The sequence below is a fragment of the Rhinolophus hipposideros genome (assembly GCF_964194185.1).
Source record: "Rhinolophus hipposideros genome assembly, chromosome: 16".
NCBI lineage: Eukaryota > Metazoa > Chordata > Mammalia > Chiroptera > Rhinolophidae > Rhinolophus > Rhinolophus hipposideros.
This window is the reverse complement of record NC_138062.1, coordinates 50,665,467-50,691,518: the sequence shown is the minus strand read 5'-3', so window position 1 is coordinate 50,691,518 and position 26,052 is coordinate 50,665,467. Positions and strand designations below refer to the sequence as shown.

Sequence of the window (26,052 nt, the reverse complement as noted above, 5' to 3'; positions counted from 1 at the left end):
TAAAGCAAGAAGTTTCTTTTGTCTCTGTTTGAAAAATTGTTTCTAAGTTTGGCTTTGACTTCTGACCTTGCTTATCGTGTTTGTTGACACTATTGTTTTTAGAATAAAGCCCCAACTCCTCACTACAGCCCATATGGCCCTAAGTGGTCCATTCTCTGCCTTTCTCCCCTCATCTTCCTCCACTCTCTATCTCTGTCACTCTGCTCCAGCCACTATGGTCTCCTTGCTGTTTCTCAAATGAGCCATGTTCATGCAAGAGGATTTTTGCCTTTGCTCTTCCCTCTACCTGAAACTCTCTTTTCTTCCTTGTCTAGTTAATGCAACTCCTCCTTTAGATCCCATCCACCTCCTCTAGGAAGCCTTCCTTGACCGCTGATGAGGGACCATGTTTATCCTGTTCACCACTATCTCTCCAACACCTAGCACAGTGTGCAGCTCATAACAGCTGCTCAGTAAGTACTTGCTCAATGAATGAAGGAAGGTGTCAGGAAGCAACAGGCATATTGAACTGTTAAAAAATTTTATTAAAATGTCCAAGAAGTACATTAGTCCACAGTGTCAGATACCACAGACCCACAGAACACTGCAGCTCACAGCAAAACCAGTGGAACCCAAAGCTGTTCACACACACTCACACGCATGCCACACACATGGCACACGCAAACACACACACACATCCCAAAGGGAAAGACCAAAAGACAAACCACCCACTTTAGAAAAGACCAGAGGCCCCTTCCACCATGGAGCTGGGGTGGGGGCAGGGCAAGGGACTGAGGAGGCCAAGGGCAGGGAGCATAAACTAAGACCCACCCCCCCAAAAAAAAGTTGCATCTTCAGCTCCTCAACAAAAGAAAATTCTTTTGTGACATGGAAGACTGAAGATATGTTGTTATCATATATTTTAAACCAAGAAGAATTATCAAAGCAAGAAGGCAAACCTCTTTCCCTGGGCTTTCTCAACAGATAATGTCTACAGCAGGGAAAACTAAAGACCATGGTCAAAGATGAGGGTCTAGTTTGTACTTCTCAATCTTTGCCTAAATCTGCCTCTATGTGTAGGAGGAGAGTGCAATTATGTTTTGATCTCTTCTCCAAAGTAGAGAATAGTGTTTCGTATAACATGGAGGCAGGACCAAACCCTTACTTCTTTCTTGGCTATGATTTCAAGCCAGTGCCTTTCTTTTGTCTGAGCCTTAATTTTGTCATGTGTAAAATGAGAATATAATGGCTCCTAAGTCACTAGGCTGTTGAGAAAATTCAAGGAGATAGTGAATAAGTTCTTAGCATGGTACCTACTCCAAAGTTGTCAACTATAATTATTACTTCTCAGGAGGGACATAGGCTCCGTCAACACATTCCTTTTTCTAGTGAACACTTAGATGGACCTTTTTTTTTCTCCCTGTAAAGTGCCATTCTCCACTGTGGTTTTTAACACCAATCTACAGATTTTACCCAGACTGGAGGAGCTGAGAGTAGACAAAACATGAAGGAAAAGCTGTGGAACTTTCCTCCCAAAGATCAGGGAACTGGATCTTGGCCTTCAGCTTGGAAAGTCCTTTTATAGGTTGCAGATTTGGGGAAATAAGGCCTAGTGAGTTCTTTCATACTTAAAAAGTTAAAAAAAAAAAAACTATGAGAGAAAAATGTGTGTGTGTGTTTTGGCTTTAACACTGCGCATCTCTCTATAACATGACTGCAGGTAGATGTCACTCCTTCAGTTTTTAAGCATTTCTAGTCTCAGGCTGTGAGTGGAGACAGGAATGGAGCAGGGCAGTGCACTACCAATGTCTGCTTGAGGGATAGGTACGGGCACTGAGCTAGACAACTTGGCACCTCCTCGGTCCAGAAAGGAGGTTCTTTGTCTCCCTGAGAGATGGAGGGGGAAGAAATCTGGGCTTGTCAAGCCCTAAATATCCTCTCATCTGTGTGTGTGTGTCTGTGTATGTGTGTGTGTGTGTGTGTGTGTGTGTGTACGCACGCATGTGATTCACCACACATGCAGAACCACCAAATCTCAGCACTGGGACTAGACCTGGGAGGGTAAGCAACACACTTTCCCTCTATTGCCCACATTGTTACTCTGACTATTCTGACCCCTAACTCTGAGGGAACAGAAGATTATTCTAAAAACATTCCTAAAATTCAGTACATAGGAGTTTAACAAGGTTTATCCACCAAGACCAATGACTGGACTTGGGCTGAAGTCCAGGGTAAAGGAAGAGCAGTCAAGTTCAACCAGTGTGCTTCCATGTCGTTTTCTACTCCCAAAGCCAGTGACCTTCACTAAAGGCTTCAGGCTGTGTTTAGGACACCTGACAGTTTACGAAGCCTAAATTTCTAGTGTGAAAAGCAATTCCTTAGTGTGAATCCAAATATATACTCTTGTACCCTCATCAAAGCATTATTTCAACAACTGGCAGTCAGCCTTGCCAACAAAAGACTAAACTAATGCAGCAAAGAGTAATCTTTGCTAATTGTGCTTCCCTCCAGCGGGAGATACTCCCAGATTCTAGCCTGGCTAGAACTGGATTTTCAGACACATGGCTACACCTGCCAAGAGGACCTGTGTATGTAAGAAAGAGGAGGGAGGAGCTTTTTACAAAGGATTATGTGGTGGGGGAATGTGTTTTGGGGCTCAGGGGCTTCCAGACCCTCTTGTTTCTCTCTGGGCTCTGTCTCCCCAGGTGAAGACTCCAGAGGAGATGTGGGAAGGGGATTGTGCTTTCTTTTGCCTGGCTCTTCAGCAGAAATTCCCTTCCTCTTTCTCCCAGTCCTCTGCTGGGTGTTTCTTGTGTTTTCTGCGCTCCTTACGTGATTTGTGGTGGCGACGCTGGTGGTGGTGTTGGTGGTGGTGATGGTGTCGCCGCATCCGATGGGACCGTCTGGCTGCAGGGAAGGGAAGGATGACAGGGAAATGGCAAAAGGTGATGAGAGGCAGGTGGGCTGATGCAGTGGGCCTCCTCGGTGGGGAGGGGAAATGGAGGAAACACCAGGCAGGGTGGTAAGTTCTCACTTATCTGCCAGGCTGTATTATTCGGCAGACATTCAGCCAGATCAACGTATATAATCATAAAATGTTTTCATCAGAGACTACAAATAACTAGAAACTTGTGTTGGGGTATCTGGGGATAGTGCAGACTTACGTTTGGTGCAGACAATTTGGGGCCGGTCCCATTTGCCATTGCTCTGGCAGCGGATGATGGCCACATGGTGTTGGGCAAATCCTTCATCACACTGGTAGCGTACAGTAGCATGAACATTATACTTGGCCTTGTGGGCACCGATGGGTGAAGCGTTCTCCACTGCTGGAGGGGGACCACACAGCACTGAGAATAGAGGAAATCCCAGTTAGGGAAGTGACCACCAAGGGGCTGAACTGATGTCCTCTCTTGGGAATGACACACCTGTCCAGGTCCCGTCCTTTGCCCAGCTGTAACCTCACAGGGCTGGAGGGGCTGTGTCTGTCTCCTCCACCCAGACCAGGAGCCCCTTATGAGCAGGAACCTCCTGGACACATCCCACCCCCTAATTCTTATGCATGATGGGAACAAAGGAGATGGGAAGCAAGAATAATCTGAGCAAAGGAAAGGAAGAAAGGACATGAGAATTGGCAAAGAAATGGAAGAATTTATACTCTTAAACAAAAGTATAAGAGCAAGGTGGACACAAGAATGCATGTAAATGTTTTCTTAGTATATAAAGAGCTCTTACAAATCAGTAAGACCCACAAGTTGATAGAAAATTAGGCAAAGGAGATGAACTGACAGGTCATAGGAAAATAAATACATATAAATAGCTTATCAACATATGAACAATTGGTTGTTCTCATCCTTGAAGATGTGCAAACTACAATAACATTGAGATACAATTTTTTTCACCACTTTGATGAATAAAGAAGAAAAAGTTTGGGAATGCACAGAGTTGGCAAGGGTGGAAAAAAATAGGCTCTCTTGAGTGGGGCTGACTCTTACATTTACAAACTTAAACAAAACATTGAACAGGAGGAAAAGAGGGGAGGATGGCAGTGTACCTGTGCCCTTCTTACAGACATAAGGGAGGTTGTAGTTGCAGGGAACGTCGTTCCAGCGCCCACTCTCATGTGCCACCATTACCACACAATCCTCCCCGCCGGCGAAGAAATTGTCTGGCTGGTTCTCTCGCCAGTTCTCATATTGCTGCAGGAATGGGGAGCAAGGGCTACTCAGGGGACTGATGCCCTGGCTCAGACTCTGGCACTATCCACTGTGGGGTTCCCCGGGCCAGACCACTCAGACTCATAGGGACTCAGTGTTTCCGTTTCTATCATGGGCACTGTTCTGACCACCCTGAGGGTGGCTGCCACTGCAGTCTGAGTCACTCCTCCACTGGTTGGGAGGCTGCAGTGCTCTGCCTCCTGTCTTGCTCCCTGAAAATATGTTTCCAATATGGGTCACTCATTGTTAGATAAATAGTTGAACAAAACGTAACCTCAGCCTGGAAGTCCAGGAGGGCTTCCTTGAGGATACAACGGAAGAACTGAAGACTCAAGGATAGGAATGATGCAAGCAGGGAACAGAGTTCCAAGCAGAGGGAACAGCTAGTGCAAAACCCCAGAGGCAAGACTGAGCCTGTCCCATTTGAGGAACGGAATAGAGGCCAGTATTTTTGGAGATGCTCAATGGAATTGGGGTGTGGCCAGAGGGTGGACAAGGGCCAGATCTTGTGGTAGAGAAGTGGATGTGGATATTTTTTCAATTATGGCAAAATACATACAACATAAAATTTACCATTTTAACCATTTTTAAGTTTCCACTTCATGGGCATTTAGATCTACAATGTTGTGCAACCACCATCGCCGTCTGTTCCCAGAACTTTTTCATTACCGAAACTCTGTCCCCATGAGCAGTCACTCCCCATCACCCCTCCCCCAGCCCCTGGCAACCACTAATCCACTTTCTGACTGTATGGATTTGCCTGTTCTGGGCATTTCCTATCAATGGAATCATACAATATGTGTCCTTTTATGTCTGGATTCTTTCACGAGGCATCCTGTTTTCAAGTTTCATCCACAATTGTAGGGTGTGTCTGATCTTCATTTTATTTTTTCATCATACTTATTGTATGCTTGAACATTTTGTGTCTCCATTCAGCTGTTGATGGACATTTGGGTTGTTCCTTTTGGAAACTGTGACTAGTGCTACTAGGAACATGTGTGTACCAGTATCTCAGTCCCTGCTTTCCCTTCTTTTGGGCACATAACCAGACGTGGAATTGCTGGGTCATGCGCTAAGTCCGTGTTTAACTTTTTGAGGAATTACCACACTGTTTTGCACAGCAGGAGGAGGCGGGGTCACTATCTTGAGAACCATGGGGAGTCTGACAAAACTTGAAGCAGGGAGAATCTTGATCTCATGTATGGTTTTTGTATATATATTTATTTTTTATGTTTATTTTTAAAATTTATTTTATTTTTTTCTCTTGTATTTTTGAAAACTTTTATTAGAAAAGTCCTTTAGTCCATTAGAAAGAATGTAAAAGACAATCCATTTTATAATGACTTGGGAAAGTGGGTCCTCGTTTCCTGATTTGGAAGCCTCAGTCCTTCTTCCTTTCTGTGTCTCTCCCTATAAAGATGTTTCTGTCAGCTTGATGATGTATGGTTTTTAAAAGGTCCCATGTACAGGGTTTCCTTTGGGGTGATGAAAATATTCTGGCACTAGATAGAGGTGGTGATTGCACAACATTGTGAATAAACTAAATACACTTTAAAATGATTAATTTTATTATTTTTATTTGTTTACTTTTAATTTTTTTATATTTCAATTATAGTTGACATTCAATATTATTTTATATTTGTTTTAGGGTTTCTTTTTAAAAAAACTTTTATTTATTTTAAGTGTGTTTTTCCAGGACTCATCCCCTCCAAGCTAAGTCATTGTTTCAATCTAGTGGTGGAGGGCGCAGCTCACAGTGCCCCATGTGGGGATCGAACCGGCAACCTTGTTGTTAAGAGCACCCGGCTCGAACCAACTGAGCTAACTGGCTGCCCCTGCGTACGGTGTTGATTAATTTTATATTATGTGAATTTCACCTCAATTTAAAAAATTCCCAATGGCCGCCAGGTAGAAGGGCAGGAATGCAGGTAGCAAGTGTGTGTGTTTGTGTTTGTGAGTATGGGGGCTACTGCAGGGGTCCCAGTGCGCAACAACAGAGGCTGGGCAGGCAGGGGGTTGTAAGGAAATGGGAATATCTCAGAGCGCATATGTGGAGGACCACAACGGCATGAGCAAAGGGGTCGTCAAACCCAGTCTGGGTTTATAGCTTCAGTCACTAGATGGATGGGCCCTCTACAGGACTGGAAAGTCAGGTGATTGGGGGCATCGCTGAAGTTCCTTTGCCTACTCCAGAACTCTGATGGCTGATTTCTACAAGAGGGTAAAGTGAGGTCAGGGCATGGAGCCATGTGGCTCACACACATTCCTCTGTTCCTAGTGGGATCCTAGTCAGCAGCCTGGTGGCAGAGACCCAGGCTCCTGCCACTCACCAGCCCCGTGTTGTCAGTCCATTGGAAATCCCTCTCCACGATCCTGTCATTCAGGCCAATCCATGTGTTTTCTCGCCCAAAGCCTGCGGGGATGGAGGGTCATGAGCGCTGGGTGCCCGCTCCTCCCCCAGCCTAGGATGCAGGCTGAAGGTGGGATAGAGGGGGTGGGAGGACCCAAGAAGGACGGACCCAGCCCCTTCCCCAGCCTGGAGGTGGGTTGGAGAGGAAAGGGGATGGAGGTGGGAGTGACAGGGCCACCCAGAGCCCCTTGCTAGTCTTGGGGAGGAGCCCCCTAGGAGCAGGAGGCAGGTAGGGAGGGGGAAAGCCCCAGCCCCTTCCTCAGCCTGAGCATAGGCTGGAGGCCAGGTCTCCTTACTCCCCAGTGGGGGGGACTCTGGTTGCCCTCTCATCAGGGTTGGGGGGCACAGAAAGGGCTGGAATTAGGCACTGGCCTTGGCATGATTTGTGGCTTAAACAAATGGCCAGAGAAAGGAATAAGCAAAGACATGTCAGTTCTTTGCAGAAATGAGAGAGTAAGGGACAGGAGAGCCTTTGGGTGGCTCTGGACAGCGTGGTGGTGTGACCCAGTGAGACAGTCAGTCACGGAGGACAGAGGAAGAGGAGGAGGAGGGTGTTTGATTACAGCCAGGAAAAAGACATGAGTGAACTAGGGAACGAACAAATGAAAGAATTAACGGGACAGGATGGGGAGAAACATGAATAAATGGATGGGTGCACAGACGGCAGGAGGGATAATGAATGAATCAATAACTGCCGAACTTAATTAGGAGACACTCTTTTCCTAGGTCTCTGCACAGCTCCTTCCTCATTTTATTCCACATGTCACAGATGCTTCCCCATTGCCCTCTATCCCCTGGTTGTTTTATTTGTCATCAGTGTACTTAGAACCAGCTAAAGTAGAGTTATTTAATTAGATATTTACTTGTTTGCCTATATCCCTCACAACAATGTCATTCTCTGAGGACAGGACAATGTGCATCTCACTCACTGCTGTGTCCCAGTGCCTGCAACAGTGCCTGGCACAGAGCAAGGGCTCAGTAAATACATGATGAGTGAATGAATGAAGAGAATGCATGAATTAACAAATACATAAACAGACATGGGAATTATTAAGTGGTCACTGCTTGCGCTAATGAACACAGCTTCAGAAAGGTGCATCTTCAGGATCCTGGGAGACTGCCCTGTCAAAGGGACTGCAGGGCCACCCCTGCCCACCCCAGAGTCCCTACTGTTAATGAAGTTGTGTTCCTCAGGTGAGTGGATGCTGGTCAGGTGGCCAGCGCGGCGGCGGCAGTCCCTCTCGGCATCCTCCCACGCCCGCCGATGAGCAAAGAACCGGTAGCAGTGGCCCTGGAACTTGTGCCAGCCGTGGTCACAGCCCTCCGTGTCTGGGAGGTGGGAAAGGAGTATGAGAAGGTCTGGTCATGAGTACAGCCAGCCCGCCAGAGAAAGGGCCCATCCAAGGTCACTGTGGGGCTAAGTCACCCCTCTTCCCGGGTCCATCCCCCTCTATCTTAGGCTCTTTCCCCCCTTTCCACCTCCCTCCTCCACTTCTTTTCTTCGTTGCTGGAAGAGATTCAATGGGAAGGTCATCACACCCATCCCCTCTCATCCCACCTCTGTGTCTCCTTCTCTGATCTGTGGGGCCACACCCTTGGTGTGGACCTGGGAACTCAGGAAATAGTCTCAGAAAGGCCTAAAATTTCCCTCCTGGCAAAAGGCTCAAATAGCTCTTTCTGCCAAAAAGATATACCAATGGCCAAGAAGCACATGAAAAGACTGTCAACATCATTAGTCATTAGGAAATGCAAATCAAAACCACAGTGAAATACCACTTCACACACACTAGGATGGCTATAATTTTAAAACAGGAAAACAAGTGTCAGCGAGGATGTGGAGAAATGGGAACGCTTGTATACTGTTGATGGGGATGTAAAATGAGGCTGAGGGAAACAGTCTGGTGATTCCTCAAAAAGTTAAACATAAAATTACCATATGACCCAGCCACTGCACTCCTAGGTATAAACCCAAAAGAACGGGGGGGAAAGGATAGAAAACAGGTATCCAAATGAAAACTTGTACATGAATGTTCATTGAAGCATATTTGCACTAGCCACAAGGGGGAAACAACCCAAATATCCATCAAGTGATAAATAAAATGCAGTCCATCCAATATAATACATGTGGAATATTATTCAGCGATAAAGAGGAACAAAGCACTGTCACACGCTACAACGTGGCTGAACCTCAGAAACATGATGCTGAGTGACAGAAGCCAGACACCAAAGGCCACATAGTGTGTGATCCCACTGATATGAAATGTCCAGAACAGGCAAGTCCATAGAGACAGAAAGCAGATTAGTGGCTACCAGGGGCTAGGGGACGAGGAATGAAGAGTGACAAGTAATAGGAACAGGGCCTCCTTTTGGGGTGATGGGAATGTCTTGGAAGTTGCTAGAGGTAATGGCCGCAACAACATTGGGAATGTATTGCATGCCTTTGAATTGTACACTCCTAAAAGGTTAATTCTACATTACGTGAATGTTAAAAAAAGAGTTTGCCTCCTATTGGACTCACAGCCATGGAACCTGAGATGGAGAACTGAAGCCTGTGGCGTGGCACCCACCCCCACTCTCGTTTCTGGGGTCTCAGCAGAGACTCACCTTTCTCACAGAGGCTGCCTCCGTAGCTGGGAAGGCAAAGGCAGACGAAGGCGTTCACCTCATCGATGCACGTCCCTCCGTTCTCACAGGGGCTGGAGACACAGTCATCAATGTCTGGAGGGAAGAGAGAGGAGCTGCGTCAGAGGTCAGCCTCCCCTTGGCTCCCAGTCCCCACAAGAAACCAGGCAGAAGATGGGGTCAGGATCCTGCCATCCATCCTCGACCTGAGTGCAGCAGCAGCACTCTGCCCAGATGGTGTGATGACTCTGGAGGTCACGTGGGTGGAGCCTCACGTGATTAACATAAATTAGTATTAATGAGAGCAGATGCCCCTGGGCTGGCTGAGGGCCAGCGAGTGTCGCACATTCCACCTGACTCCAGAACAATGAAGGTTATACTCTCGCCAACAGACCCACAGAATGCCAAAGCTGGAGGGTCTTTTTGGAATGTGGAATCTAGGAAAACTGGGTCGCAGGGCATTTGCGAGGACTTGCACAGAGTCACAAAGCTGTTTGTAGAGGTAGATATCCACGTGGAGACAGTGCCTGAGGCATGTATGATGCTGGGCAAGTCACTTCCACTCTCGAGACTCACTTCCTTTTTTTTTGCAAAGTGGTGATAATAATGGCACTTTCTCCAGGGTAGTCGTGAGTCAATGTAAGAGCTCAAGAAATCACATCATTTATATTTATTGTTATACTCTGTAATGAGTAGTGTGGATGTGAAGGTTCTTAAGTCAATGAGATGACGCAGAGAGCTCAAGAAATTATGTTACTGATTTTTATTGTTATAATTTCATAATCGGTCATATTTCTTGTGTTGGGCTTTGGGGCTAGCATCCGACAGTTCTGGTGGTGGTACTTATACCCCTGCCCATCCAGGAAAGGGTGAGATCCCCAGGGGTCCTTGGCTGGAAGGAGTCTGAGCCTTATCATCCCTTTGTCTTTCCCTCCGCACTCCTGCCTGGTAGTAATGGGGGGCAGCACATCAGAGCCTCAGCCTCCAGGATGAGAGCTGAGCTGGCTGGTGCTGGGGCTGATTTACCAGATCCAAGGAGTGGGGTGGAGAAAGGAGCATCTAAAGCCAGCATTGTATGAACCCTGAGTTCTCATGGGGATGGCCACTGGGGTAAACCCAAGGCTCTGGAGTCAGACAAGTCTGGGTTCAGATCCCAAGTGCGGGGGACTCACCAATTTCACAGTTCTCCCCAGCGAAGCCCTGGTCACAGCTACAGCCATACATGGTACCATTGGCTCGACAGGTGCCCCCGTGCAGGCAAGGGTTGTTCTCACAGGGATCCGAGGGGGCTGCAGAATGGACAGGCAGTGCAGGGAGCAGTTAGGCCACCAGGTTTGCCTTCCTGGAATCCAGACCTCAGGATCCTAAAGGTCCCCTGGCCCAACCCCTCTTTGTGGGGTCCCCTTTATAATTTCCCAATAGGTAGTCACCAAATTCCTCTCACGTGCCCCTGTGACAGGAGCTTACTCCTTCCAGGAACTACCCCAAAGCATCTGTGGGCTGTCCTGTCTGTGGTTAAGCCCTTCCTCAGACTGAACTGGAATGGGCTTCCCAAAGCTTCTTAGGAAGCCTTCTTCTAGAACATGGGTTTAAGTGCCCTCCCGGACTTGTCCCTCTCTTCTGAACATGCCCTGCTGGCCACTGTATTTTTCACAATTTAGAGCGCAGCAATGGATATAAAGTTGTAAGGGTGGGAACCATGACATCCTTTATGTGGTGGCTCAATTCTTTTGGTGCTCAGTTCTTTCCTGTTTCAGTGGTTATATTATGGAGAGGTGGTGGATTACAGTGGTTACTCGTATAATCGTGGGCTCTTGAGTCAGAGAGGCTATTCAATCCCTGGCTCTGCCATTCACTAGAGGACCCTGGGCAAATTACTTCTCTGAATTTCAGTTGTCTCATCTACAAAATGGAAATAAAAATAGTTCATCTCTCTCCCCCGAGTCCTGATGAGAATGCCACGTCCAGTTCTGTGTATGTCATTCTGGGCCTCTTGAGGAGTTTTAGCATTGCTTAACATGGACCAGGCATCCAGGGACCATTCAGGGATGTGGGTCCCTGTACCCTTCCCCAGCCACTTCCCCCATCACCTGGGTTTCCCTGGAGTCAGGAGAGTTTCCTCTCCCCATCTTGGGGGCCTAGATGCCTTTGGGTGGGTGGTTTCTACCATGGAGCCTGGGAGAGGCAGATAAAGAACCCCCATATCTGGGCAGTGTCCAACACTTCCACTGCACTGACACAAGAACTGAGGCCCAGAGAAGGGAAGGGCCTGCCTCAAAGCCACAAAGCACAACAATACGAGAACCAAGACTGGCCTCCAGGGCCCTGGAAGCCCAGTTTAAGACTTCCAGCCCCTATAACCTGGAATTTATTTGTTTTGGCTTCGTCTGGGTCCTCACAAGAAACTGAGGCGGTAACAAGCTGTCAGCAACGCCCTGGTCTCCTGGTCTCCACCCTTTTCCTTCACAGGCTGTTGTCCTCATAGCTGCCAGAGGGAGCCTATGTAAACCTGTCATGTCCCTCCATGGCTCCCCATTGCCTTCAGAGGAAAAGCCAAAGCCCTCGGTCTTCCCGACATCTCCCTGCCCTAGTCCTCCTCTCTCCCTTGCTCACTCCACTCCAGTCACACTGACCTTGCCGATCCTACTACATGCCGGCAGGGTTCTGCCCCAGGGCCTTGGCATGAGCTGTTCCCTCTGCCTGGAAAGCTCTTCCCCCAGATCTCTGCATGGCTCCTTCCTCACCTCCTTCAGGATTGCTCAGATTTCATCTAGCTAGAGAGGTCTTTCTGACACCCCTTCCAGAACTGGAAACCACACACTGGCACCCCCCTCCCCACCCTTAGTTTCGCTTGTCTCTTTGCCCATATCACTTTCTAATCTCCAATATCATTTAGTTATTTATTAGGATCATTGTTACATGTCTGTGCCTCACCCCAGAGCGGTGATATTCCTTCCACATGGCAGCCATACATAGCTATTTAAGTTACTAAAAGGGAATAAAAGTACAAATGCAATTTCTCAGTCTCACTAACCACTTTTCAAGGACTCAATAGCCACGTGTGGCTTATTGTTACTGCTAGATAGGAACATTTCCATCATTGGGAAAGTTCTAGAGTGCTGCTCTAGAATGTCAGCTTCCAGAGGACAAAGGACTTGGTCTTAGCATGGGTCCTGGAACACAGCAGGCACTCTAATTGCTTGCTAATTTAATGGCAGTAGCTGAAGGTCTTCCTGCAGGTGCTGAAGCCTGTCCCTTGAGGGGCGGCCTGTGCCCCCATGGATGGCCAGAAGGGCCTGTGGCTGTATCTATCCCTAGAGCCACCCCAGAACATGTGTGTGCATACGCGTGGGGTTGCGGGGCGCAGGGATGCGTGAGCCCCACCAGGTGCCCCAAGCGGCCGACACCTGCCCACGGACTGGCGGTGACTCAGTAGCTTGCTGGTGCTACACTTATTTTTGGATTCATTAGCATTTCTGCTGCAAGCTGCGGGGGGGTAGGTACCCTCCCCCCAGCACTGCCTGCCTCCCTCCAACCCAGCTGCCACTGGCTTCAGTCTGGAGCCAAGACTACAACAAAGTCCAAGAAAGAGCCAGCCATGGCCCTGGGGGCTCTTCCAAATGCACTTTCCTTCGCACCCCTCTTCATGGTTTCCCTCCCACCTCTCTGACCGCCCTATTCTCTAGCTCCTTTCTGCTGCCCATCCCCCACACCAGTCTCTTCTCTGCTCCCCCCAGGGTGAGCTCACCCCCTGCCAAGACCTCAGGTATTTTTTTTTCCCCCACACCAATGAAATATGTGTTGTACAGCCTAGTGGTTGAAACAGGCTATGTTGTCGACCTGTTTTCAAACTTTATCCTTCACAGTCCCAGCTGCCTGACTCTGCACAAGTCACTTGACCTTCCTGGGCCTTAGTCTCCCCATCCTAGAGTGAGGACCCTGCTAGAACTCGTTCCACAAGGACGTGATAAGGGTTAACCAAGATGATTCCAGCAAAGCGCTCGAACAAGCCAAGATCGTGGGTCTTCGCCACTAAGCATCAGCCTTTATCAACGCACGCACCCATGTCTGGGGTCTGCCTGCAGGCTGAGCATCTGAGAAAAGAAAATCCAGCCCTGGACACAGGTGGCAGGGTGGGAGATGAAACCCTGCATCCACTATTTCCACTTCGCCTTCAAAAAAGGGAGCATTGTGTTAATAAGAGTGTTTTGCAACCCAGAAAGTGTCTTTTAATTAGCTGCTGGGTATTTTTTGTTTGTTTGTTTGTTTGTTTGTTTTTTAATAAAGAGCTCACTTGACCAAAAAACAGCTCAACATGCAGGACCTACAGAAAGGGTTTACCACAGGTAAGCTGTGGGTAGACCTGGCCCCAGGAGAACAGGGTGGTGGCTTTTTCTGGACTCTGCTGGGCCCCGAGCAGCTAAGGGTTATGCAGACTTGGGCTCCCACTGAAGTTTGGCCACTGACTAGCCAGTAGTGACATTCCTCCCTCAGCCTCAGTTTGCTGTCTGTAAAATGGGGATGATAGTCCCCGCTCCCACCCCATCCCATCCATTTTCCCTGGCACTCGAGGTCCCCCACGATCTATCCCACTGAATTCTAGCTGCAATTCCCACTCTCCAGGGAGTCCTCCCTGCCATGTCTCCTCCATCTGGCCCCCCCTGGAGGTGTCTGTGTCCAGCTGTGTCTTCCCCTGACTGGGGTATTGCTGAAGGCCGGGCTCCCCGCATTACACATCACTGTCCAGGCTCAGTGTGGCCATGAACGTGAGTTGTCGATTGAACCAAAATAAAATGCTACCCAGCGCCTCATCATTCCCCATAATTCTCTGTCACTCAAAATACATCAACTTGACCTCGTGCCTTTGCCCAGGCTGGTATCTCTGCCAGGAACACCCTTTCCATAATTCAACTTGCCTGATAAGCACCTATCTCCAACGTCATCCCCTGCTAGAAACCTTCCCAGGTCCCCAGGAACAACCCTTCCTCCCTGGTCTCCAAGCCCTGGCCACAGTGGGCTGGATAAGGACACAAGCTTTGAACTCACTCTGCTCTGCACTTCCATTTGCAGGGGTCCCTGGCAGGGCCGGCTCCTCTCCACTTGCTGACTCCTCCACACTGGCATTTCCCGCTAGAACTTCCAACTCAAACTCATCCGGGACCCGGGGGGCAGGCAGCAGGTTGCTGAGGGAGTCCCACGGCACTGTAGGCTCCCCCGAGGACACTAACACAGGCTCATCCATGCTGGTCGCCATAGGTGTCCAAGGAGGAAAAGTGGGCTCCCTCAGGGGGCCACCCTCTTGTGGAGAGACCGAGGCTCCCAGCATTCCCTGGGTTACCATCTGGTCCTTTGGCTCTGGGTAGGGTTGGGAGCTGGATGTGGCCAGAACCCCAACTTTGTCCTCCTGGTCCAGGGACATGAGGGATGTCACCATACTTGTATCCACAGCCACTTGAGGGCTCAAGATGGGGCTTTCAGTTCCTTCAATAACACGGGATCCAGGTTCCCAAATCCCACCAGCATCACTGGGGTCCAGTGTGGCTGTGGAATCTGTGGGACCCACCATGGCTCCTCTATCTGTAGCAGCCCAAGACTCCAGGGTGACTCCAGGCATCAAGGAGACTCCGGGGTCCCCCAATGGTACAGAATGGGGGCGGAGGTCCAGCCCTCCACTGTGCAGTGAGGGCCATGTGCCCTGTGAGCCAGAAGTGGAACTCTCTGCTGTGCTAAAGACCCCAGACTCAGGCCCCGAGATGTCTCTCACTCCCATGGGCTCAGTGGCCGTCTCTGTGGGGGTGAAATCTTCTGCCACATTCCCATACACAGAAGCCTGTGGGCTAGATCTGGGGTATTCAGTTTTGCTGAGCTCAGTGGGGCTTGTCCCACCAATTTCTCCAAAGTCTGCCCTGGGGGAGCTAGAACTGGCTCCAGCTTGTGTGTTCATAGCTAACTGTGAGGAGGCAGTAGGACTTCCTGCTCCATGACCACTAAATGTTAGGAACATGGCTTCTCCACCCTGTCCTGTCAGGTCCAAGGAGGGGGACAAGGAATACACCTCTGGATAAATGGGGTCCTGGGGACCAGCCTGGGTCTCCAAGGCTGGGGAGGGTGGGGCAGCGGCCATGGCCTTACTATGTCCCTTGACCCCATTGGCCTGGGTGGGGAGGGGTGTAGGGTGTGGTAGGAGCCACAGTTTGGGGGCACGAAGCATGGCCATGACAGGGAGGTCTAGGGAAGGGACCATGGGGGATGCCTCCCAGGGGGCAGTGCTGGGACCCTCTGAGGGGCTACGAACCAGGGCAGTGGCTTCTGAGGGGGACCAGGGAAGGTTGGGGGTGGTCAGCCTCACACTGGGGCCCTTGGCTTCCTTTAGCTCCAGGCCAAGGGTCCTGCTAGGGCCTGGGATGCTGGGTGGGGCCATAGTTGGAGGCCAGAGCCAGGGCTCTGGGGTGCTTCTGCCACCAGGGGAACCTGCAACAATATCAACAATAGTAATTATAATTATATCTCAGCAGGTCCTTCTGTTGAGTGTCTCCTGGGTTTAGGCCCAAGAGAAGCCTTCTGAGCCTCAGTGAGGCCAGGGGACCCAGCAGGAATTTTGAATCTCCTCCCCCCGGCCCCTCAGGTCTCCACTCAGGTCCCATCTCCCCCTTGGACCCCACTCACCAGCTCCAGGCACATCCACCTCATTGGTCAGTACGGCCCAGGGGCTTTGGCTCCGGCCACTCCCTGAGGTTTCTATGGCTCCGGTGGCCAGGGGAGGCTCCACATGATTCCCAGAAGCCTCCGGGGTAGGGGGCTGGGCATTGGCCTTGAGACCCACCTCCAGCCCTTGCTGGGATTCCTGCTGCTGGAAATGGCGACCATTCAACACTTTAAAGCGCCCCATCCTCTTGGGCGTGGGGCCAACTGGGGTTGCCTCAGCAGTGCCTGCTTCCACACTGCTGGGGTGGGCGGCCACGGTGCTCAGCCACACCTCCTCAGCCTCCAGGGCAGGCCTTGAGGTTAGTGTGGGGTCCCCAAGGGCAGGGCCATGGGTGTTTTGAGACTCCTGCTTCTCTGCCAAGATCAGAGGCTCTTCCTCCCCACTGGACACCACAGGCTCCTGGAAGTCAGGGGTGACCTCCTCCCCTAGGCTGCGTTCCAGTTCTCGTGCGGGGGGCCCTTCTGCTGATAGAATCTCCCCCTCATCCCCAGATGAGGGGGTCTCTAGGTCTCCATGTTGTGGTGTAGGGTGATGAGCTGTGGGAGAAAGCAGAAGAGGTTATGTTAGGCTCAGGGGCTGGCTGGGAAGTTCTGCCTGAAGTCTACCCACATTCCAGCATGCTGCAACACAGACTTGTTTTCTCTGTCTCTTTGTGCCCTTCTGTCTGTCTGGTTGGTTTCTGGAATCCGAGAGAGAGAGAGAGAGAGAGAGAGAGAGAGAGAGAGAGAGAGAGAGGCAAAGTTATCACCCTCACTGTTCAGGCTTGGGCCCACTGTCAAGGTCAGAGTCAACTGCTTACAGTAAGGGGTCAAGAGACAGCTTGGTTCGTGGGTGAAGCTCAGGCAGTGGTCAACTCTCATGGAGGCAGGTCAGACCAGGTCTGTGGCTCCTCCCCCCGGGGGAGAAAGTGCCTCATGGGTGTGGCCTTCTTACAAAGGAATATTTGTCCCCCTTATGTAGAAGACTAAACTCCTCAGAATTGAGTTTTGCAGCTTCGGAGGCTGTGGCACCACCATAAGGGCGAGAATCATCCCTGGTCTTGAGTCCATGGGGATGCGGCCTGGACCAGTGGGCGTGGCTAGTCGAGGCATCACTTCCTCCTCAGGGGCTGCTTCTGGGCATGGCTCCAGGTTAATCACGCTCCCTCAAGGGGCGTGTCTTTCAGGGAGCTCAGGGCTTATAGCCCACCCCATAAACAGGACTTCCCGCCTGAGCTTGCGGCCGGGTCTTCCCCCCAGAGCCGGGCTCCAGGAGAAAGCCTGACTCAGCGGCGTCACTTTCATCCAGGGACAAGGCTTATCGCGAAGCCGTTTTCCCGTGTACCTCCCCTGTACCGGGTCCATCTCCACCAGAAAGCAAAGATCTCGGGAGCGTGGCCTTTACCGAGGTGCGTGCCCTTGGGCACAGCCACCAGGTTCGTACCCTCCGGGGCGTGACCACCAGGGCGGCCCTCCCTGGGACTTGGCTCCCCACGCACCTCGGAAGCAGTAGGCGTCGAAGCGCGCTCCAGGAGCCGGGAATCCGGTGCGGTTGGCGAACCGGTAGACTGTGCGCACGCCTGGGGCTGGGCCCCCGCAGCGCCGGCGTGGCGTCTGGATCGGGTAGCGCACGCTGCCGTCGGCCAGCCAGCCCGGGTCGCATTGGTCCAGGCCTTCGTGCCAGGCCAGGTGCAGCTGCCCCACCGAGGCGAGCGCGGCGCCCTGGCGGCGGCACTGGGCACGCGCCCCGGCCAGGGTCAGGCGGCGCGCCGGGCCCACGTAGAAGACCTCGCCTGCGGGAAGGCGCCAGCCTAGGTGCGGAGGCTTGGGGGACCCTCCCCCGAAGTCCCGGAAGCGGGCCCCACCCCGTAAAGCTGCGACACGGCCGAAGAAGAGGCGGCTGTAGCTTTTCTTTTTCTTTCTTTTTTTTTTTTTTTTTTTACAAATGAAGTAACTCAGGCTTCAGAGAGAGGGAGGGTCTTGAAGAGGGGGAGAGGCAGGGGGGGGGGAGATAGGAAGGGGGAGAAGGGTTCAGGGACGGGGAGATACTCAGAAAAGGAGACAACCTCAGAGAGGAAAGAGGCCCAGAGAGAGGAAAGGGGCACAGAGAAGGAGAGGGGCTCAGGGAGGGGAGGAAAGCCCCTAAGGGGTGGGCCCAGGTCTTGGCTGCAGGTTTAGAGGATGAGACCGGAGCGACGGGGTTTGGGGAAGGTAACAACTGCTCAGGGAAAGGGGGGTTCCTGCCAGCCCCAGACTTACCCCCCAGCTCACGGGCAAAGCAATACACGTCGTAGAGTTCCCGTGGGTCACGCCTCCCATAGCTCCGCACCCCTGGAAGGCTGCTACGGTCGCCATAGCAACCAGGACGGGACTGGGTGATAGGATACCTGCCAAGACAAGGATGTGTGCTCCTGGGGCCCCCAAGAACCATCTTTCCCCAGGGGCCAGCTCTCCATCTTCCCCACCCTGTGCTCACCGAACAGTGCGGTCTGAGAGCCACCCGGCGTCACAATTGTCAAAGCCGTCCTCAAAGGCAGCCTGCAGGTGCCGTGGCGCTGCAATGGTGGCTGAGCTGAGACGGCAGGCCTCCTGGGCCTCAACGAAGGTCAGTGCATAGCGATCCTGGGCTGCCCGGTAGTGGAATACAACACCTGTGGGGGAACATGCAGGATAGGGGACCGATTTATGCTGGAATCTTCAAAACCAAACCTCCCTCTGCAGAATGCCCCCGACCCCCCAGTCTAATAATAATAGACCACCTCCATTTATTCAGCACCAGGTGTGGCGCTAGAGCAATGGTGGGGAATGAGACTGACATGCCCCCATTTTACAGATGAGGAAACTGATAACAGTGGCCATCAAGGGCTAGGATTTGTCAAATATTTACCACATAAAAAGCATTTACAAGCACTATATCATTGAAATTTTACAACCGTATGATTATCTCCATTTCCAGAGGAGGAAACTTAGGTTTACAGAGGTTGAGGGACATGTCCAGGACCACAGAGCCAGTTTGAGACCGAGCCAGAATTCATATCTGACTCCAAAGACAGCACTTTTCATGCTCAGGGCTAGGCCCTGGAGGTGACAGGAGGCATGGAGAAAAGTGAGAGAGAGAGAGAGTCTGTCTTTTAGGAATTAAGTACATGCATTGATAGGGGAAGCACTGGCAGTAATGGGAGATCAAACGTGGTTCTTACCCACCCTAGGAATGGAGCCATGGAAGGCTTCCTGGAGGTGTCATATAAGTCAGGACATAAAGCATCAATACATCGTAGGCTTACTGTGATTATAATTCTGATTTAGGGATGAAAGAAATGGCTGAGCAAGACAAGGGAATGACATATTTCGCTCCATCTTATCAAATGGAGAGCTCCTGGAAGGCAGCAGCTGTCTCAGTCGTGACTACGTCCCCAGTCTTGTGGTGCTCATTTAATCTTTGGACGAATGAATTCATTGGAAAATCCCAGAGGAGGAAATCCCTTCCTGCCCCACTTACCAGTTTTCTTTGAGGCTTATTAGTTTTTAGAAGTAAGGCCTTGAAACGGGATGACTGGTTGACCCCATAAAATATGCAGTGAGACACTGTTGGGTGAGGGAAGACTGTGCCCCAGGACAGGGGTGCAGGACTTGCCCTTAGCCAACAGAGGTTAAGGGACATCAATTTCCCGGCACGGGTTCACAGGGTGCTTTCCACACAGTGCATTCACAGCTGCTCCTCAAATATCTATTGGGCATCTATTGGGTGCCACACCCTGTTCTTGGACTTCGATTTAATAACTCAAAAAAAAAAACTTTTTGCCTTGTTCACCTTAATCAGTTAGGAAAACAGAAACTATACTGGATATTTCAACAGCAAGAATTTAATATAGGAATAGGTTAAAGAGGTATTTGAGGACTGTAATTTACTTAATATCAATTTTCAATAATTTTTTTAAAAGAATCTCACTTTTTAAAAAACAAATTTATATTAAAAAGAAATGTGGAGTCCTATTTTAAACAGAAAGCCAATATCCTTTCCCTCCTGTGAAAGCAGGTAACCATGAAATGGACTTAAAACAAGGTTATGAAATCCTACGGAATCCTGTGGTTCGCAAGAGACTGAGCCAGAGGCTGCTTGCTCTTAGCTAAAAGAGAGAGGTGTTAAAGAGGGGGTAATACCTGTGGAGACTTTCTTTGTGATTTTATCAGAAAAACTGAAAGGGAATCACTCACTGTTCAGGGAGTGATTTCTAAGGTGACATTCAGTGGATGGGCTTCAGGATCAGCCCCGCTCCCTCCCAGGCTTGGACCCTCCCCTGCCGCCAACTGACCCGTCACCTCCAGGGACACCAGGTCCTGCTCATCCTCGATGCCCCTCACCACCTGGCAGCGGTAGAGCCCGGAGTCGCTGGCCCTCAGCGGCCCCAGTAGCAGTGTGGCGTTGGCCCGGTGCTGAGGGTAGGTGGGCAGAGACACACGTCCCTGCCAACCCTTGGCCACTCGAACCATGTTGTCCTTGGCCACCAGGATGGGCAAGTCCTGCCACTGGCCTGATGCAGTGCGCACCTTGGTCCACTTGATCCGAGGGGCTTCTCGGGCTGCACCCGGCCATGGCTGCAAGGTGAAGAGACAGGGCAGGGCCACCAGCTCCGCCAGGGCAGCCCGCACCAACCCAGACCCCACCTTCTGCATGTGGAGCCCCTTCTCGGAGGCGGCAGTGGCAGCAGTGGCAGCAATAGTGGCGTCCTGTGTGCCTGGGGTGGGGGAGGTGGAGAGAGGCCTGCGTCAGAGGCAACGACCAGCAGAGACTATTTCCCTCACTTTATAAGTATGGAGACTGAGGCCAGAGAGGTTATGGTGCCTGCACAACATCTAATGCAGTGTACAGATCTGTGATCTGCACCTCAATCTGTGAGCCGAAGAGGAATGGGGTGCATCCCTTCGAGTTCAGATCCCAGAGGCCAGTGACTGTCACTGACTCACTATGCGGCCATGAGAAAGTCACTGTCCTTTGAGGCATGGTTTCATGGATCAAAGTCAGAGGCAGCCACTGGATGGGAAATGGTGTTTATGGAGTACCTTCTATATAACAAGCACTTTGTAGATAGCAAGCAGCCCATCTGATTTTCATAACCATCTACAGAGAGCCATATGTCATCCTCTTTTTGAGGGGTTGAGAAAACTGAGGTTCAGAGACATCATTGTACTTACCTGTGGTCACAGAACAAATCAGGAAACATTTCTAAAGCCTGGGCTTTTGACCACCACCAAGGAGATGCCAGGGAGAGGTATACAGACAGACCTTTATTTCTATTGCTCTGCTCATGGCAGGCATTACTAATCAACTGTGCACTATTCTCCTCCCTTCCCTCTCCCACCTCTCCCTTCCATTTTCTCTCTCTCTAGCTCATCATAGCAAAAAGGTGAGAGGCAGGAGCCTCCAGCCTCCACTGGCAATGACAAAATAATCTTTCAGGTGTCTTTTTCAGTTTTGACTATTCAAAGACCCTTTTCATCTGTTCTCATTTTATTCTCCACACCAAGCTAGGGAACCAGCAGGAGAAAGCTCTTGAGTTAAAAAGCTGCCCCATCTTATCCATCCCCCAGACCTCAACCACTCCCACCCCACTAAGCCCACTCACCATGTTCCCCAGCCACCAAGAACAGCATCTGGAGCACCACGAGGCTCAAGGCCCAGATAGATGTGGCCCCCATCCTGGACCTGGATCGAGAAGGAGAGGGAGGAAGGAATGAACACAACCCTCCCAGATAGTCAGTATGGAAAAACCAAGTCACCTCTCTACAAATCTGGAAACAGGCTCAGAGAGGCCATTGTGTCACTCAAGGTCACACAGGCAGCAAGCAAGGGTGGAACCAGGATCCAATCCCAGGACCAGCTGACTTCAGAATCCCAGCAGTGATGTCTCATGGTCATAAGCATGGGTGCTGAAGTGAATGAGAACCTGAGGCTGTCTCTGGGTCTGTTCCTTGCTGTGTGACCTTGGGCAGCTCGCTTAGCTTCTCTGTGTCTCTTTCTTAGTCGGTCACATGGGGATAACATAAGGTAGTACAAAGGAATAGATGAGTCAATACAGTCAATACATATAAAATGCCTGGTACAAAGGAGTAAATTTCAGCTGTTGTTATTATTGACCTTAACAGAGGCAAGATCAAAATCCCATTTTTCAAGTTGGCCTCCCCATCATACTGATGGGTCCTAGAGGGCAGCAGCCAGTGCCAGTCTGCCCAGTGTCCCCAGTCCTGGCAGCAGGCTGGCCTCTATGCCTGCCTTTAATCTGGGTTTATTGAATGACACGATTCTCAGCTTCAATTCCAGGATTTGGTTGTCGCCAAGATTCTATTCTTTGTTTCTGGGATTTTCAAGGTGCTGCCAAGTCCCACCTCCCACCTGGAGGAAGGGGCATCACCCCAGTCCAACTCACTCTCCCCCCAACTTCACATTGCCTGGTGAAGATGCCTCTTAGGTTCACAGAGAAACTCCAGCCATGGGCCCAGCCTTCTACAGGAGTTGTGGCTCATGGGCATAAAGTGGACAATTATTGAGCACCAACTGTAAGCAAGACCCATTCCACGCACGGGGACACAGCAGTGCCTTCCCCGACCTCACATTCTTCCAGAGACTAGAAACCCTACGGAAGGGGCTCTCTGGAAGGACCCCCACTTCAGGGCTCAGGACGTGGGAGCAAATGGGAAGTTAGAACATCCTACAAACCCAGCCCTTGCACCCTCCCCCATATAAAAGAATATCCCTGAGAGGGGAGTGTGGGTAGAGTCCATAATGGGGTGCTGGGGGGGACATCTGGCCCCCTCTCCAGCGTGGTTCCCAGCTCTGGAAGGCCCCTGCTGGGAGGCTGGCCCAGACCTGTCCGTGGTGCTGAACTCAGGCAGCAATGCAGCGGCAGTGCCCACTTGGTCTTGCCTTCTTATCACAGTGCCTCGGGGCCCAGAGAGGGCTAGTGGTTTGCTTAAGGCTGCACAGCAGGGTAGAGGCCGGGCACTGGGACTGTCTGGCTGGGTATTAGAGAGTGAAGCAGGATTCTGGGCTGCACTTCCCCCAGGAGGGCGATAGGAGGGGCAAGTTCCAACAATTATTACACACACACACACACACATACACACACACACACACACACACATACACACACACACACTATGGCTAAGAACTCAGACTACATCCAGATGACTGGGCTCCAAGCCCTGCCCCTGTTCCCTACATGTTACATGACCCTAGACAGGCTGCTTCATCTGTGCCTCAGTTTCCCCACTTGTAAAAAGAGGATCACCCCGCACATACCTCATGGGGATATTGTGAGGATGGAATGAGCTAAAACGTGTGAAGTCCTAGAAATGTTAAATTAAAAAGAGCCTTTTGTTCACAAAGCTTCATGTATATACTCAAATATACAGAGGTGGTCCATCATGGTGACAGACAGTTTCAGGTAGACCCCCCCACATGCACAAATGCCCTCCCACAAGCACTCAATCCTCTCCACTTTGAACCCTCACACACCCACACTACTTCTGTTAAAATACCTCCTCCCCCGGGGGCTGCCAGAGGTGAGCATTTACACAGCTGTCTGGGGCTAGTCCCCTCATGAATAATGCATAAGCCTCATGCATATGCAAGCAGGGGCCTACGGGGGTGTTGGGGGAGGGGCGGACCGGCTGGAGAGAGAGAGAGAGAGAGAGAGAGAGAGAGAGAGAGAGAGAGAGAGAGAACGAACTGAGTGAGGGTGAGTTTGCTAGCGGGCATTTTTGTGTGTTTGTGCCTGGGTGTGCATGAAGGTGCTCTGTTCAGGCGAGGATGTCGGTGAGATTGCAGCCTGTGTTGTGTGGATGTGTGCACGGGTCCAAAGTAGCTCTGTGCACTCCGCAGAGCATATGGGACTGTGGATGCTGTGTGGTCTCTGGCTGTGTGGGTCTGAGTGCCCCTCCGCAGCGGTGGTGAGCACACACGTATTCCTCTTGCTTGGGAGTTAGGGTATCTGTATGTGCGTAGGTGAGCGTAGGGAAACTCCTCGGAGGAGGAAGAAAGCCGGCTCAGTAAATCATCCCAGGCTGCCCTTTGGGGACCTGAACCCCCGGCCAATGTCTCCCCATTGGCTCCGAACTCTGTACACAGACCACATCTCACACCCAGGGTCCACTCTGCCAGTCACGTGGAGAGGACCCTTGCTGTACACATGGGACACACATGCAGCCTCGCACCCCAGACTCAGAGCTCAGGAGACACACACATGCACACACAAAGATTCATGGTGACATTAACAAAGAGAGACAGTATGGGCACTTGCAAGGCAGGCAGCACGTCTTCTGCACAAAGACACACCCCCACAGTCTCAGGCTTCCCACAGAAACCCCTCAGGAGGCCACATCGGCAGACACAGCTCCTCACACATGGCGAAGCCAGCCCCTGGCACAGACTGGGCTGCATAAATGTGGCCTTGGTGACTGAGAGGCACACATCATTTTGTCACCTGGTGATGTGGCCCCTGGCACAAGTTCCTGACACAGAAGCACACACCTTGGTCACATTAGACCCACAGAGTACCCCAGAACCCCCTTATGGGCACACACCCTCTCCCAGCACCGGGAGACACACACACAAAGCCCCCACCCCCTGGCGGGAGCACCTTCCATTTGGGAATGCCCAGAAGCCAGTGAGGCTACTGGCTTCTGGGGTCCCATGGTCTGCCCCCCCCACCCTTCCCCCACTGGGGCCCAGCGCCAACCCTCTCCTCAGCCTGGCTGCCTCCCATTAATGCTGTTGAGAGGAACAAAGCCTGTGTACAGGGATGGGGGTCGCTTCTTCCCAGGCTGGGCCTGGGGTCCCAGCCCCCTGCTTCCCTGTGCCTGTGCCTCCAAACCAAGCCAGAACTTCCACATGCATCCGTATGGACAGATGGAACTGAAGGGGTGAAGCAAAGGTCTGTGTCTCACAGTGAGAACGCGGTCAGACGTGGAGGTGCTTATGGCGGCCCCCTCTTTGGACTGGTGCCCCTCACAGGTCCTGGAGACCCACAACTGGTGCTTTAGGGGGCTCCGACCCAGCATTCACCTGGGAGACCCAATGTGTTCCCTGGGAGAAGGGACAGCACCCCAACTCCATGTCTGAAGGAATAACAGGGACCACCTTGGGATGGAACCCTCAGAGCCTCCTCCCTGAGTCAGGATGTGGTGACCAAAAGGACAGGGAGACCACAGAACGCCCCTTCAACATGGCCCGTTCATTCTCAGTGCAGACCCCCTTCTGTTGGGTCAGGCTGGTCTAGGGGCCCCCTCCCACTGCAGGCCAGCATAGCATCTTCCATTCATCTGCAAATTGGGAATCCCCACTTAAAATCCTGGGGTGTCTCAGCTCAGACACTGAGGTCCCCTGTCCCAGAGTCCCCATACAGCATCTGGGTGCCCCTTCCTCTTTCTAAACTCGGGGTGCCCTTCCCCTGGCTTTGGTTCCCAGTGCCCCCTCCCTAATTCTGAGACCCACCCCCAGCCCTGCCCCTTCCCCACCGTGGGGTCCTGTCTGCGTTCTCCAAACAACCTTGCCCCCAAATCCGAATGCCCTGACATTCCCAAGCCGCCTCCCAGTTTGCGTTCCCTCCCCAACCCGGGGCTCCCCCTCCCCCTCGTCACCCCCTCCCAATTCTGGGGGTATCTCTCTGATCCCAGGCCCCTCCCCAATCCCAGGCTCTGTCTCTAATGCCGAGAACCTCTCTCCCAACGCCGCCGCCTCCTCACAAAGGACCCCCACCTGGCTCCTAGCTCGGACGCATCCTGGGGTGCGTTGGCACAAAGGACGATTAGCTCGGCTCGCTCAGCACCGGGTCCAGCCCCTGCGCCCCGCGCTCCTCGAGCCCCAGCGCCGCCTCAGTGCTTATAAAGGGGACGCGGAGCTGCTTTGCGCATGCGCCCCTGCCAGTCGGAGGCCTCCGGCTGAGGGAGGGTGGGTCCCCCCGCTGCTTAAAACCCCCTCCCCACTCCTTTGACCACTCACCCATCCAGGGGAAGACTGTGCCTGACTTCCCCCCATTCACTTCCTCCCAGGAGCCACGTTAAATGCCCCCAGAACACCCCATGGTGGGGACTACCCCATCTTACAGATGGGGAAACTGAGCCCCAGGGAGACAAAGTCGCTCCCAA

At 51.6% G+C, this 26,052-nt stretch overlaps 1 protein-coding gene across 1 annotated transcript; it reads right to left on the bottom strand.

The window, feature by feature from the left end:
* Positions 1-503: 503 nt before the first annotated feature.
* Positions 504-25,798, bottom strand: NCAN (neurocan). The gene is made up of 15 exons (XM_081077768.1): positions 25,664-25,798; positions 21,534-21,613; positions 20,223-20,645; positions 18,386-18,560; positions 18,169-18,296; positions 17,409-17,702; positions 15,892-16,467; positions 14,272-15,696; positions 10,398-10,514; positions 9,208-9,321; positions 7,774-7,932; positions 6,524-6,606; positions 4,031-4,175; positions 3,144-3,326; positions 504-2,886 (listed from the first exon to the last, which is right to left on the bottom strand). The coding sequence occupies exons 2-15, from the start codon at positions 21,604-21,606 to the stop codon at positions 2,741-2,743; spliced, it is 4,041 nt and encodes a 1,346-aa protein (XP_080933894.1). The 5' UTR covers positions 21,607-21,613; positions 25,664-25,798; the 3' UTR covers positions 504-2,740.
* Positions 25,799-26,052: the final 254 nt, after the last annotated feature.